Here is a 16403-nt window from a genome sequence, read left to right on the forward strand (position 1 = left end):
TTGGCCACATAGGCTCTGTTGACATTGTTTTGCATGAAACAACTTCTGCTTAAACAGTGAAACCAGGCCTGTTCTCCTCAATCTCTAGATCATAGGAACCATCATTGGAATATCTGGTAATGCTATTCCCCTGAATGGGTGTAGTCATGTTAAACCATTATCTGATACCCATGCATTTGATGGATCTGATCACATTGCATGGTTATGTCTAACAAAGATCCCATGAAGTTGGCTTGTTTTACAATATACTGCAGATACTGGAAACAACGTTTCAACTGAATGAGCTTTTCTGAACAGTTCTGCTGAAAGTTCATTCGCTGAAACACCAAACTTACTGTCCACCAACTAAGCATAATTTCTATTTCATTTAACCCACGTTCCACCCATGTGGATGAGCAAAAATATTCAATCTCAAGAAGGCTAAAAAGTAATGGTGATATTCTAATGTTCACTTTTTTTTTTTTTTTAAATTTTTTATTTTTCACACCATAAATCACAATAGCCATGATATACACTTTTTCTTTTCCACACATTTACAGTGAATTTTTCTCCCCCCCCCCCCTCCTCCCAAGCCACCCCCCCCACCCCCCCCTCTCATCCATCTCTCATCCATTTTAGGTATACAATCTAGGTTGCATTAATTCAGTCAGACAATGTTGTCATTCAACAAAAATACACCAGATATTCTACTGAGTCCATTCTTTTCTTTTCTTCTCCTTCCATCAACTTAGGTAATGTTTGTTCCCGGTAGGCTTTCGCTATTGTATTTAATGTAAGGCTCCCATACTTGTTCGAATATTTCAATATTATTTCTTAAACTATATGTTATTTTTTCTAATGGAATACATTTATTCATTTCTATATACCATTGTTGTATTTTCAAATTATCTTCCAATTTCCAGGTTGACATAATACATTTTTTTGCTACGGCTCAGTTAAGTGTGTTTCTTGGACAAATGCTATATCTATTTTTTCCTTTTTCAGTAAATTTAGTAGTTTCTTCCTTTTAATTTGGTTATGTATTCCATTAATATTTAGAGTCATATACTTCAGCGTAGCCATTTTATATTTTGTTTATCTTCTCTTTCCGTTTTTCCATCATTACCTTTCCTCCTTTTCCATTTCTGTTTTCTTATTTTCAACTCTTTACCAGACAACATTCCTACAACATCCAACATTTTCCTTATTCTCCTATTTCTATCTTCTTTATCCCCAATGTCCCCTTCCCCTCCTGAGTTGTCCTTTATCCCTTGTCGGACAACCACATCTTAATGTTCACTTTTTAAAGTGTTTATGGCTGGGGACATGTTAGCACAGCAAATGTAAGGATGAATACAGAGAAAGCAAGCCATGTTGATGGGTAAGTGACAGAGTGGTGAAGCACTCGAGTCCCTTTGGTGAATTGACACTCCAGTGCACCCCCCGCCCCCCTCATAAATGACCATATCATTACCACATTAGGCTCAATACTTGGTTTCTGCACATCCTGGGATCAGGTGGAGTGAAAATCTCACTTCATAGTAAAGCTTGCAACCAAAGTCTGCTCATTTGTTCCACATATCAGACATGGCTCAAGTATCCATTTCACATATTATTGCTTTTCAATCTGCTCCATTATTAGTATCTGGACGTAGCCCTTATTCAAAATTGCAGCTCTTCTTCTTGCAAACAATATAAATATAAAACAAATAACGTCTGACAAATTGGTTCACTCACATCTTGAAGCGAGGCTGGTTTGGATCTGGTTATACAATAAAACCCATATTATCTGGAATTCAAGCAACCGGCAAAAAATCGCAGAAAATAAATAGGTTAAAAAAAATACAGAAGTTTAAAATTGGCATGCCTCACCATTGGTTGCCAATCACGTGACGCAATCTCAAGCAACCAGAAAATTAATTTAACCAACATATACTAATCCTATAGGTGTCAGATACTAGGGGTTTTACTGTATTGAACTTGCAGCTAAATGCTTTGGTTTATGAGGCTTGTGGTAGGAGTCAAAGGTGTCACCAGCGTCCCAGGGTCTGCAAGCTGCTCGCGTCCAGTGTCATGTTGTTTCCAGTGCGCATGCGCTATTCACTTTGGAAGATTGGTGCATGTGCAGGGGTTTTATGCGATCGGTGAAGTAGTTAGCCTGCATCAACTAGTATGGCAGGATAAACGGTGGGTGAGTGGGGCTCTGATTTGTTTTTTGTTGGCCGTTCATTCGTTAGACGTTACTACAAGATTCATAGAATGTTACGATATTACCTTAGACCGTTAGTCCTTTTTGTGTTGATTAATAAACTGTATAAAATTCATCTGGACTTGTTTTGAATTGATCCGAATGTGTCACAGTAAAGCCCTCAACTTGGCCTTCCAGCGGCTTTTTTAAGGAATAGTTACACTTGTATTTAAGCTTCCCGTGGATTCCAAAATTGTCTGTTTTCTGAGCAAAACCTGTGTACCTTGTGGTACTTTTGAAGTGGCTGGCCTGGCAGCATTTCTCTGCAATCTTCTCTGCAGCAACAGCGCTTCATTTTGAGTCATTGGTGCAAATTTCTGATGCAGGTATAAGTCTTGACTTTGATTATATTAGGACTGAGATTACAGGTGTATCTGTTTTCTTGGTGCTGGGAATGGGCTGCGCTGAATCGTACAATTTAAGGCCCAATCCTAATTTGCTTCTGCTCATTAGGCATAGAAAACCCAAGCTGACTAGCTACCAGCAGGAAAAGCTGGTCAGTCAAAAGCATTTAAACTGCCTATAAGAGGAAAGCTTTTTCTTCTCTGAAATATGTAGTGACTGGAAGGAACAACTTGGTAAACGCCCATTTCATTGTTGGAAATCTGGATATCCAACAAGAGAAGATGCAAGAAAAGACAGCATGAGGCACCACCCGCCTCTGCAAATGCCTGGAGGGAGATAATGGAGCAGGTCTCAATGGACTCCATGAAAGGAAATGGAACCTGTCCTTTATTCCAGGAACAACTGTGACCCTGTTGGTGAGATTGAGTTTGGAGGCACATACCACTCTCTGTTTTGAAGAATTAATGTTGAGCTAATGTAGGCAGTAGCAGGACGATTTGTCCTGACATGCTGTTTGCTCCAGGCTTATGTGCACTTTCAGTCAGATACCACCACCAGCTGCAACATCTAACCCTTTTGCCATTTGGGATTCCAAAGGGATTGTTCTCTGATTCCCTGGCCACCAACCAGACAACCTTGACCAATCACTGCCCTTCTCTTTGCACTTACCCATGAAACTGCAGGAGATGCCACACCTACCCCTTCATCCCCACCATCCAAGGACCCTAACAGTCCTTGCAGATGAAGCAGCAATTCACCTAAACTCTTGGGTCTTGTGAATTGCATCCCATGGTTACAATGTAGTCTTCTCTGCATTGAGTGAGGGCTTTTCAGAACATTTCTTTCACTCCACAGCTCACTGATATTGAGCTTCCTGATCTCCATTCCCTTTCACTTTGACCTCTCTGCTTTAGTGTCCTGGTAGTGGGGAATTTTTCTCAGATTGGAGGCCTGTGACCAGTGGTGTCCCACAGGGACCAGAGCTGGGGGCCCCATATTAAATTCAACAATTTCAGATAGCCAGCTGATCCTGTTGGGAGTTGTAGAGTTGTGCAGCATGGAACCTGATCCTTCAGCCCAACCCCTCCCTGTGGACCCAGTCCCCAACCTGAGCTAGTCCCTGTTCCCTGCATTCAGCCCATCTCCCTCTAAACTTTTTCCATCCATTTTCCAGTCCAAATGTCTGTTAAACAGTGTACTTGTACCTTCCTCTACCACTTCTTGTGGCACTTGTTCCACACCCTCCCACCACCCACCACCCTCTGTGTGGAAAAAGTTGCCCTCTCACCATTAACCTATGCCTTCTTGTTTTAGACTCTCCTACCCCAGGGAAAGACTACGACCATCCACTTTACTGGGATATTCCAAGTTTTGTACTCAGTGCCCTGACTGATGAAGGCAAGCTTGCCAAACAACTTCTTCACCACCCTGTCTATCGGTGTCATCAACTTTGGGGAACTATGTACTTGTGCACTTCAGACTCTATTCTACAACACTTTCCACAGCCCTGCCATTTACTGTTCAAGTCCTGCCCTGGTTTAGCTTCCAAAATACAACACGTCGCACTTTAAATTAAATTTACACATACAGCACGGCAACAGACCATTTCAGCCCACAAGTCCATGCCGCCCAATTGCACCCCACTAACTTACAACCCTAGTACGTTTTGAACAGTGGGAGAAAACTGGAGACCCTGGGGAAAACCCATGCAGACATGGGGAGAGCGTACCAACTCCTTACAGACAGTGCTGGATTTGAACCCAGGTCCCAATTGCTGTCGCTGTGAAGGTGTTGCGCAAACCACTACGCCATCCGTGCCACCCAACTTGTTTGAGTTAACTTGTTTGAATTAAATTCCATCTGCCATTCCTTGCCCTACTTTCCCAGAGGACCTAAATCCTGTTATAATCTTTGATAATAATTTTCTTCACTCCCCAGAATACCATCAATTTTGGTGTCATCTGCAAACTTGATAACTGTCAAATGCATTCTCATCTAAGTTATTAATACAGATAATGAATAATAGTGGACCCAGGACTGATCCCAGGGGCTTACCACTGGTCACAGGCCTCCAATCTGAGTAACAACCCTCCACTACTAGCCTCTGACTCCTACCACCATACCACTTTTGTGTCCAAAGTGATCAGTTCCAATGTAACGTCATCCACTTGTAACATTAATTAACTCAGCCATTCTCTCTCCACAGATGCTGCCAGGTATTTCCAGAGCTCCATTTGCTGGGTTTTGCCTCCCACAGCACCAACACGTATTTTTTTATTCTCCCTGGCCTTGTTCACGTATTATTAGTGACACAGCTCCAAAACCACTTGTGTCACCTGAACAATGTTGGTATCCAACCTATCACAGATCATCTCTCTGCTCCATCCCTCACCCTTCTCTGCAACCTAAAACAGCTGTTTGCTCATTGTGCCAATTCTAATAAGGATTCATCAACTTGCATTTTTAAATTTAAATGTTTATATTTTGACATACAGTACGGTAATGGGCCCTTTTGGCCCACGAGTCCGTGCCGCCCAATTTACACCCAATTAACCTACACCCCTGATGCATTTCAAATGGTGGGAGGAAACTGGAACCCCCAAAGGAAGTCCCACACAGACACAGAGAGAATGTACAAACTCCTTACAGACAGCGCGGGATTCAGACCCAGGTCCTGAACACTGGCACAGTAACAGCGTTGTGCTAACTCTATGCTAAATGTGCCACCCTGCTACGCTAAAGTTATGTGTTTCTATCTCCAGAGGTGTTGATTTATATGCTGAGTATTTTCAAATCTTTTATTGTGGTGGAAAACTTGGTACAGAGCTCATCTGAGATACACTGGTAGAAGTGGCAGGCGTAAAAAGGCCTGTAGATGCCTCTTCACCCAGATCATGCAGCCGTCCGTTAAGTCTCATCTTTCCCGGATGCTTCCTCTACCACTACACTTGCCTGTCACTTGAAATCCAAATAGTGCATGAAGAAAGGAATTATGCATCAGGGAAAACACATTTTCAAAATGTTCAAAGGACTCCTTGGGGACAAGGATGGATTTTGAAAGTCCATTTTAAGCTATAGATTTAAGAAGGCTCTGCAGCACTTTTGGGTGTCCCAAAGTTACCATTGAAAGATGAGTTTCTTTCATTTTTCTGAATTTCTCCCAGGTTTGATGTGTGTATTTCAACGTTTTGTGTAACCTATCAAACAAGCAGCACTGAAAAGTAATTGAATAAATGTTTTTTATGCAACTAGGTTTGGAGAGTTATTTTTGTTTAAAAGTCGACTGAACTTCAGTGTGACTTTAGTTTGTTCTATCTCCACTGATTCCCCCGCCCACCCCAATGCCATTGACCTGAGAGGACAACTGTTGACTGCCTTGGCCTCTGTTAGTTCTGCTCAGCAATGGGGTCTGTTAGTGGGTGTGACTTCTGCAACATTTCTTTCAGAGTCTGGCCAAAGAAAATTTCTAATGGATTTGATCTTGGGCTACTGCTCATTCTATTTGATATCAGAACTTTGTAACATTAATTAACAATATAATTAAAATACTATACATAGACAAACCCCATATCACATGTGACCTTCACTAAACAACAACCCCAGATTTGGTCTTAAATTACTTTTGAAATAATCCAAATAAAAATGCCAGTCTGCCAGTACACTGAGATTCTCTAAAATGGGGTTTCCTCTGTTGTCTTTCCTCTTTAGTTACATTGGTGACTGTGAAATCAATGTTGAAGTAAAGAAGTATTTCTGCAAAGCTGGAGTGAATGGTATCCAGGTAGGTCACTTAATGGGAAGCAGCAAAGCTCAGTGCCCCTTGTAAATACATGCCCCTTATTTTAGAGCCCCTTTGTTGCAAATGACTCTTGAAAAGAAGCACAATCTGTTTAAAATGTCATTTATGGCACAGGGGAGGATTCTATGTTCATCACAGGCACAGAAATAATGGCATTTTATCTAGTGTGGCCAGGTTAATGAAGTGGAAAATTGGCCAAACTCCCCATCTTGACATCTGATGGAAAGTGTATGGTATTGGATCAAAGTTAGTGGTAAAAGTTCCACTTGAAAGCAAGGACTGGAGCTTAAAACCTTGTAAACAAGAAAATCTGCAGATGTTGGAGAAACTCGGCAGGTCACCCAGCATTCGCAGAAGTGAAAGGCAGTGAACATGACAGACCTTGTAGTGACATCTCCTTTCAGATAAATAACTAATAGCATAAGATTAAATTGTTACTTCACCAGTGAATAATAATGGCATCTGACATGGACATAATAAATTTGTTTGTTGACTTTTGTATCGCTGTCAGTTCAAACAATTTCTCGTTGAAACTTCAGAGATTAAGCTGTCAGAAGCTGGATACTATACCAGCTAAAAGAAGACAAAGAATGCAGAAGGTCTATACAAAATGTGGAAATTAATTAAAGAAATCGAGCTTCACAATAGCTCTTTCCCTGGAATAAATTGCAGCAATTTTTCAGTTCAAGTAATGGTTTATGTCAGTCGCCATGCACAACACTTTATGAATGGCTGAGCACAAGGGCACCCATTTGCCTGTCTGTGGGCATGGGTAAGGACATTCAGACCCACTGTGGCAAACACCAACAAGCCATTTAGATCAGATATATGTGTGCCTTGTGATATAAAAGCACTTGCTAATTATACAGACTACTAACAAAATGATGATCAATGCAAAATGCGCAGTCTGCCAGCGCACAGCAGCCAATTCGCAGCAGCATTCCGATCTGCACAAACAGCCAGTCTGCAGCCACCTAATTGCACCAGCAACCAATTTCCAGCAAGCCTCTGGTAGGTGACAAGCACCCATCTGGTTTGCAGCACCAGTGGATGAGACAGTCACTCGAGCGAAATGGTTCCTTTTTGACAGGCCAAGTTGCAAGAGCATTGAAGGAGGGCGACGGTAAGACAAAGCAATAGGTTACTAGAAACAGGAAAAGCTATGGGACTCAGGTACCAGAGTCAGGAATGAGGAAGAGAATAGACACCAGTACAGTTGAGTTTGATGGTCTATCCCTATATAAGTATTGAAATGTGATTTCAGTAGGAACATGGGTGATTCACAATACTATAAAATCATAATGTTGGTTTGACAATTGATGTTCATCACCTGATCAAGGCAAGAGGCGAGCTTGGGGCGCAAACTGCACACCTTTCCAGCATCTTGCCATGATCCTGCATCGTGCGTAACAGATTTCTGAGGTGGCTCAAGGTGATTGGTCGATTGTCTGTTCTTTCAGTTTCTGACTTTTATCCATCTCCCTTGTAGCTCCACGGAATGCTTCGTGTGATCCTTGAGCCCTTAATTGGAGACATGCCCTTGGTGGGAGCAGTGACCCTGTTCTTCGTCCGACGCCCGGTAAGTATGTTGTTGTGGAAGGAAAAACCAGTCTGTACCACAGAAGATGAGGGGGTCATTGCAGAATTGTGTAACTAGGATCAGTAAGATCTTGATTTGGGATCAATTCAGCCATATAAATGATCTTGGGCGCTACCCTACAGGAATGTTGAGTCATATTTCCTATTTTGTTTGCAGTAAGTAAAGCATTTCCCGTGATTGAATATCCCACAGGCACTCACTTCCTCATGTGACCTTTTAGCCAGGGAGAATTGGAAGCCTAATAATGCCTAACCCAGTATGAGTCAGTGCCATTTGTCTTCTTTGGCTTGGCTTCGCGGACGAAGATTTATGGAGGGGGTAAAAGTCCACGTCAGCTGCAGGCTCGATTGTGGCTGACAAGTCCGATGCGGGACAGGCAGACATGGTTGCAGCGGTTGCAGGGGAAAATTGGTTGGTTGGGGTTGGGTGTTGGGTTTTTCCTCCTTTGTCTTTTGTCAGTGAGGTGGGCTCTGCGGTCTTCTTCAAAGGAGGTTGCTGCCCGCCGAACTGTGAGGCGCCAAGATGCACGGTTTGAGGTGATATCAGCCCACTGGCGGTGGTCAATGTGGCAGGCACCAAGAGATTTCTTTAGGCAGTCCTTGTACCTCTTTGGTGCACCTCTGTCACGGTGGCCAGTGGAGAGCTCGCCATATAACACGATCTTGGGAAGGCGATGGTCCTTCATTCTGGAGACGTGACCCACCCAGCGCAGCTGGATCTTCAGCAGCGTGGACTCGATGCTGTCGGCCTCTGCCATCTCGAGTACTTCGATGTTAGGGATGAAGTCGCTCCAATGAATTTTGAGGGTGGAGCGGAGACAACGCTGGTGGAAGCGTTCTAGGAGCCGTAGGTGATGCCGGTAGAGGACCCATGATTCGGAGCCGAACAGGAGTGTGGGTACAAATGAAAAAAATGACCAAAAGTTGGGTTGAGATGTGTTGTCAATGAAGGAACAGAGTAGAAATCAGTAGAGAGGCTGTCGAGCTACCGATGGGAGTTTAGTTTACATCACCAAATTATAAGGATCAGAGGTTTGCTTTCCAAAGGTTTGGGTAAACAAAGGTGATTTTTAATATCAGTAATCAAAGTCACATGAAAAATGTTGAGGAAATGGGGCTTGTTCCTGTTAAGCTAAAAGGAGGCTTGAATCTGATTTAGTTGGAGTTCAAAAGATTGTGAAGTAATCAACATCAGGGAGATACTGCAAATAAAATGAATGTGGGCAGTGGTGCAATCTCTTAAACAATTAATGTTAACAATAGTACACGATTACAGGGTTATTAATCCAGAAGCCTGGAGAAATAATTCAAAGAAAGTGTGTTCAAATGCCACTGTGACATTTTGAGAATTAAAAGATACTTGTTATAAAAATGCTCTCTGTGTTAATGTAAAATTATTCATTTTTTTTAAGGAAGGAAACTTGTCTATGTGTGTCTCCAACAGGATGGGTTTCTGTAACCCCCTTGAGCTGCTGGCTTTGTCAGACACGTTCTGAGACAAAATAAAAACACCTGCAGGTTGAAAGTTCTGGATTGACTTGAGTACTGGTCATAGAAATGTTGAGTTGCCATTTGACCATCTCTGACCTCTTTTTCTTGAGTGCATGGAGAAGAACACTGGTTAATCAGTTTAACTGATAAGAGTTGGGCTTGATTTTTAATGGAAGATTCGGATCAAAATAAGTAATTTTTTAAAACCAAAATGAATGACACCTGACAAGCTTACACAAATTTGAATGGTGTGTTAGATTCAGAGTGACTGACCTGACACTGAAAGGAGAAAGTTTTATTTGTGAATTGCTAGCTGTCCCTAATGTACTAAATTGCAGTTGATGTTCTGAAGATGATTCCTTGGTGTTCTTTCAGATGCTGGAGATTAACTGGACAGGACTAACCAACCTGCTGGATATTCCTGGGCTGAGGTAATGATCACAATCAAAATGTCAGCAATTCTGGTCTGAATCCAATTGCTTAAGGTAGGATGTGGGTGGGAAGGGAAGGTTGAGAACCACTGCTCTAGACCCAATTATTGCTGAAATACTTTGTTTGAGAAAAATTGTCATTGGCCCATTTTCTTTGGAGTTATGAATCTGTGCACATAACGAGTCAATGAGGGACGATTCAAACAGTGGTTTTCAACCTTTTTCTTTCCACCCACATCCCACCTTAAGCAATCCCTTACTAATCACAGCGCCTATGGCATAGGAAATACTTAAAGTGGGATGTGAGTGGAAAGAAAAAGGTTGAGAAGCACTGCTTTAAAGTTAGCAATGCCCCTCTTGGGTTGTATTTTCTGCACTAGAAGCCTCTGATGAATGTTTTGTTTTTCTCTCTCCATCTCCCACTCTATCCCTATTGCTCCACATACTTAACTCTGCCTTTATTTTCACTTGGACAGTTCAAAGTCTGACACCGTACTTATGGACACCATTGCCTCCTTCCTGGTTTTGCCAAACCGGATTACCTGCCCTCTCGTTGCAGAACTACATGTGGCCGAACTCCGTTCTCCTTTGCCTCGGGTATGTATTACAACACATTTCCACCAAATCATTTACTGTGATGAAATTACTCCAATATCAGGTGGTGGGCTTTTAGTGGGGTGAGGCCATGAAATCAGCTCTTCAGGCACTGTTGATATTATTGAACATTACAGGATAGAAAACAGGCCATTCTGTTTTATTCCGTTCTATTCTGTGCCAAACTATTATTCAGCCTGATCCCATTGACCTACACCCAGTCCATATCCCTCCTATCCATGTACCTGTCCAAATTTTTCTTAAAATACACTAGCATTGTATTAATAATAATAATATTAGGCTAATTATAACCCAGGGTAGTAGCTTGAACCTTTTCACTAATATTACAAGGAGAAGAATTTATTTTTACTACCTGAGCAGATCAAAAGGTTGAACTCAGTCATTTTTGTTGTGTTGGTTTCAATGGAATGAAGAGTGGACAATCCATTATCCTATCTCACTGTCCAGGCGATGATAAGATTCCTTCTCCCTTATCTTAATTTTTTAATTGACTTCACTGAATAGAAGCAGCAAGTTCCAATGTTTGTGAATGTCAGAAAACTGAAGAATAAGCAGCTTATCCAGGAAGTAAATTCCAGCCTTGTAATAACAGAAATAGGGAAATACCAGTGCTGTTGCTATGCTTTTGGGCTGCCTAGTTTAATATAATTGGCACGAGATGCAAAGTCTTATGGTTCCCCAAGGCATTAATTGTAATTAGCTGCCTGTACAGTCCTTTTGAGGGGGAGGTTTGAATTTATGCTTTTATTTTTAGGGAATAGTAAGGATCCACTTAATTGAAGCAGCAAGCCTGGAGTCAAAAGATACATACGTCAAAGGACTCATCAAAGGAAAATCTGATCCATATGCAATTGTACGTGTGGGCACACAGGTGTTTATGAGCAAGACCATCAATGAGACTGTGAATCCCAAGTGGAATGAAATGTATGAGGTGGGTGAATATCATTGTTGTTTCACCCAATCATCACCCTCTTTAAAAGCACAGTCCCTGCAATTCCCGGAGCCTACCACAGTAGTTCTGTAATGGTACTGAGGATACCAGAATCTAGACAAGAACTCCAATTGGTGTCAGGTAGAAATCCTGGCATTTTCAGGGTTATTATGGAATTTTCTTGTGTGGTGTTACAACAAAACCTGGCTCTTGTCTGGTCAGGAGGAAACCTGAAACTATTACCTGAAATGGAACTATACAGTGAGTTAATAGCACAAGTATCCCATCTGGAAGGTGAATGTTTGTCATACCTTTGTGAAAAAAGTTCGACTTCTTGAGGAAATGCAAGATCTTTCCTTGTACCCTTTCTTCATCCTTACCCCTGTCTCTCTGAACCATACACAATACATAATTGAAGGGATGTTTACCTCACTTTATACAGTCTCCAAGAACAGGAGTGGGATGAGAATTAAAAGTAGTAATGAAGTATTGGAATATGAAGCTTCACCCATATATTTTCAAGCTGTTTCAAACAGCAGGAACTTAGGTTTTGAAAGTTACTAGTGTTATAAACTGACAACCCTCTTAATATTGTTAGGGACTAAAGAGACTTTGTTAGCACTAACAAAGGAACAGCAATGCCAAAACTTCACCAGACAGTGGTAAATTCAAAATAATAGTTTTTATTAAATTATAATAACATAACTTAAACTCTAAATTTACCCCAGTATGCGCAAATGTAAATATGTGTGTATGTGTTAAAGTCACTGTGACAGAGAATACAGAGTATATAGATATGTTTTTGAGAGATAAATTGGGAAAGATTTGTTGGAGTAGGTTACATACAAACACTTTAAAGCAGATCTTATTTGAAATGCTGGACCCATGCTTGACATATCAGCTACATAGCTTTTGCGAGAGCTTTGGAGAGTGCCCAATAGACTTCACTAATGGATTGTTGTTTGCAAAAGGCAATAGATAAAAGATCTTGCTGGAGCCGCGTATTGTCTAGAGGAAAGCTTGCTGTTGTAAGAGGGTCATGTGGTTTTGCAAGCAGAGAGAGTCAAACTGGGTTTCTCTCTGAGTGAGAGGGAAAGAGACAGAGATCACTTGTACAGAGTTACAGCCAGCAGAAGGAGCTGGGACTGGAACAGGACCAGCTGGCAAGCCCATTTGGAAGATGGCCTGATCAAAGCCCTTGTGGTTCATGCAAGAGGAGAGGACTGGCTGCATAATGTTTCACTTGGAATAAGGGAAACAAAAAGGAACTCTGTGGTGACCTGAAAGAAAGAGGTTATCATCTGGAGAACCCTTAAGGGGCAGGTTTCGTCAGCAAGATATTGAAATGGTTGATGGAAGCATCAGTTGTGGATGTCCTGGAACAACAAATCTCTCTCTGAAAACCGACAAGAACCTTCCTGAGCGGAAACCATTTAGCTTTCAAGCACCAAAGCCTGGTGAACTTTATACATGTTAAATTCTGTGCACAGTATAAGAATTGCCTGCAACCAGTGAACTTGGAGGAATGAGAATTGAGATTGGACTGTGAACCGAAGAACTTTCCTGAACTTACACTCACATTACATACACGTGCGCTTGGAATTAGAAGGGGGTTAAGTTAGGTTAAGTAAGTCAATAGAGACAAGTTAAAGTTGATCCTGTTTTCATGTTTAAAGATAATTAAAAGCAACCTTTGCTTAAGTAACCATTTGTCTTGTTGATTATCTATTGCTGTTGGGTTTTGGGGTCCTCTAGGCTCATAACATCACAAACTGTGAAAAGTCTGTTTTAAAACTTCTTCATTTTGGTCTTGCTTGAAGGTCTCAAGTTTTCAGTTCAGAAATAATTATAAATCGCTTTTAAACATCATATCTTCGAGATCTCTTTCAACTCACAATACTCTGGATGAGCTGTCTTTCATAGAGATATTCTTCAAATAGGAGTGACCATTTTCTGGGCTTAAATGGGAGGTGGTCTTACTTATTTAAAAGCCACTTATGCTGTATCTCCTGTGAATAGGATAATACAAGTCCTGTCTTTCCAGGAGGACAAATTTTCTTATTCAGTTTTCTTAAGAGTCACGGAGGTTCCTTTTACGCTGAGGCTGCACTCTTTCTTTACTTAAAAGAGCAGTCGGAAAGTGGGTTTCCATTTTGAAATCCACTTATTTTCTGTATTTCCCTTTTATTAGAAGTTACACATAACAGCACCTATTCTGGTTACTGTAATTTAACCCTGTCTTTCACAAGGTTCCAACTCCTTCATGTGTCACACACTGTCTTAACCTGAACTGATCCAAAAATATCTGAATTTGATATATTTCTCCAAATCTCAGGTCACATGGTATGTGACATCATTTTTGTCTTTGAACATCATAATGTCATTTCACACAGATGTGCTAAAAAAGCATCTAAGTCCACTTATGCCTCTGTGATATCTGTCCACATGGACACAAAATGGCTGTTTTTGTTTACACAGGTGTTTCTGAGATAACGCCTCTCGTTTCCAGTAGCTCAAGAACCTTCATAAATCCTTAAATCTCTTGACTTCAGCTTCAATCAGCAGCCATTCTGTCTCTGCAAATGGCTGTCCATCTTCCATCTCAACCATGTGTGTTTAAAATGCTAATGTTTGTGCTGAAGCCAGCTAACAGCTCCAAAGAAGCATGTGTGTCTGTAGAATATAAATGAGCCCTGTCCACCCAAAACTAACTTTTACTAAGATATATATACATATATGAAAGGTAGTTTTAACATTAAACTAAAGATTAATCATAGCAGATTCGTCACACTAGACAGGGTCAAAATGCAAGTCTGCTGGACAAGGCAGTCTTGGAGCAACTTACTTTGAGAGAGTAAAATGGAACTTCCAAGAGGTAGAGAATTTGTATGTTAGCAGTTGAAAATTACCCCCCCACCTCAAAATTCTCTTTTACTGTATCTTGTGTGCACACTGTCTGACGTGTTTTCTAAACACCACAGGTGATTGTCCATGAAGTTCCTGGCCAGCTGTTGGAAGTCGAGATGTTTGATAAAGACCCAGATCAGGATGATTTCTTGGGCAGGTGAGAGCTTGGGGAAACATAAATCCTAACTACCTTCTCAAACCTGGTATGAATTCATACCTTTCAATGAGATTATCTCTTCTTCAAAACTCTGAAAAGTCGAGAGCCAGTTTGCTTAATCTTTCCTCATACGGCAAATCTGCTATCCAAGGAATCATTTTAGTAAACCTTTGCAGCACTCACTTTATCACATGTATTTCATATCATTACGTAGGGAGACCAGAACCTGTGCACAATATTCCACAATATGCAGTTTCACCAGGGCCCTACATAATTGGAACAAGATACCTCTGGTCTTTTACTCAAATCATATTGCATTAATGGCCAATGTACCCTTTTCCTTCCTATTTGCTTTCTTTCACACAGGTTTTTCCTTGGGTGTGCCTTGCTTGTAATTGTTTCAACTTTGCCCAGTTTCCATCTTTGTGCCCTGGCCTTTCCACTCATGCTGCCCTGCCAAACTTTTGCCAGACTTCTGCTGATAATTTCCCTGATTTCAGGAGGCAGTCAGGGGAACACGGCCCAGTCCTCATTGAGAGCTCAGTAGTGGAGAGGGTCAAGAACATCAAATTCCTGGGTGTCAACATCTCCGAGGATCTGTCTTTGAGCCTCCATGTCGATGCAATCACAAAGAAGGCTAGTCAGTGGCTTTACTTTGTGAGGTGTCGAAGGAGATTTGGTACGTCACCGAAGACTCTTGTAAACTTCTACAGGTGGACCGTGGAGAGCATTCTGGATGGTTGCATCCCTGCCTGATATGGAGGCGCCAACTCTCTGGACAAGAATGAACTCCAGAGGGTTGTTAACTCAACCTGCGACATCACAGGCACCAAACTTCATTCCATCGAGGACATCTACATGAGGCGGTGTCTTTAAAAAGCAGCCTCTATCCTCAAAGACCCCCACCCCCCAGGCCGGGCCCTCTTCACTCCGCTACCCTCGGGGAAAAGGTCCAGGAGCCTAAAGATGGGCATCCAGCGGCACAAGGACAGCTTCTTCCCCACTGCCATCAGATTCCTGAATGATCATTGAACCACAGACACGGCCTCACTTTTTGTGCAGTATTATTTTTATTTTTTATAGAAATGCTGTAAGATGGTTATAATCTGAATGTTTACACTGTGAGGCTGCTGCAAAACACCACATTTCATGATTTGTTCATGACAATAAATCCTGATTCTGATTAAGTCTTACCCGCCCTTGTTCTATCATTTCACCACTCTTCCTCCCCAACTGTCCTTATTTCCTGTGCTCCCTCAACTCCAAACTCAGTTCCTCTGTCATCATCACTTTTCCCAAAGAGAAGATTGCAGAAGCAAGATCTTTGATCAGATTCCCTCAGGTAGGGCTTATTCTGTCACTCATGATAGAACAGTATGTACAACGTCACAGCCAGGACTCGCAAAAAATCCTGGCAGACAACTGCTGCAAGCTACTTTGGTGTGCTGCAAATGTTAGGTTAACTTTTTGATATCACATTTAGTAAACTATTAAAAGCAAAATTTCTCTTACAGTAACAGTGAATATATCCCAGCGCTTTCCAAATGACTGACTGAAATAATCATGTTTGATTTCTATTTCTTTCAGAATGCAGCTGGATCTTGGGGAAGTGATGAAAAATGTAGTTGTGGATGAGGTAAAGATTTGCAGAGATTGAAGAATGATGACTGGGGTAACTGTCAAAGTTAAAAGATCATGTGACATGATCGTGTTGTCATCGTGTTTAGTGCAATACTGTTACAGCATCAGCGATTGGGACTAGGGTTCGAGACCCGCGCTGTCTGTAAAGGTGTCTGTATGTTCTCCCTGCGTCTGTGTGGGCTTTTTCTGTAGTATGCGGTTTTCGCCTCCCCTCCAAAACATACTGGGGGTTGTAGATTAATTGGGTGGCACTGGCTTGG

The 16403-nt window shown here is 41.6% G+C and overlaps 1 protein-coding gene across 1 annotated transcript in view; it reads left to right on the forward strand.

Moving 5' to 3' along the window:
- Positions 1 to 16403, forward strand: part of esyt1a (extended synaptotagmin-like protein 1a) — a 122287-nt gene that overhangs the window by 55069 nt on the left and 50815 nt on the right. Inside the window, exons 5-11 of the mRNA XM_069905830.1 lie at positions 6281 to 6353; positions 7861 to 7950; positions 9837 to 9892; positions 10369 to 10489; positions 11262 to 11438; positions 14420 to 14502; positions 16090 to 16138. Coding sequence (XP_069761931.1) covers positions 6281 to 6353; positions 7861 to 7950; positions 9837 to 9892; positions 10369 to 10489; positions 11262 to 11438; positions 14420 to 14502; positions 16090 to 16138 — 649 coding nt within the window. The remainder of the gene's footprint in view (positions 1 to 6280; positions 6354 to 7860; positions 7951 to 9836; positions 9893 to 10368; positions 10490 to 11261; positions 11439 to 14419; positions 14503 to 16089; positions 16139 to 16403) is intronic.

This window comes from Narcine bancroftii, chromosome 12, assembly GCF_036971445.1.
Source record: "Narcine bancroftii isolate sNarBan1 chromosome 12, sNarBan1.hap1, whole genome shotgun sequence".
NCBI classification, from domain to species: Eukaryota; Metazoa; Chordata; class Chondrichthyes; order Torpediniformes; family Narcinidae; genus Narcine; species Narcine bancroftii.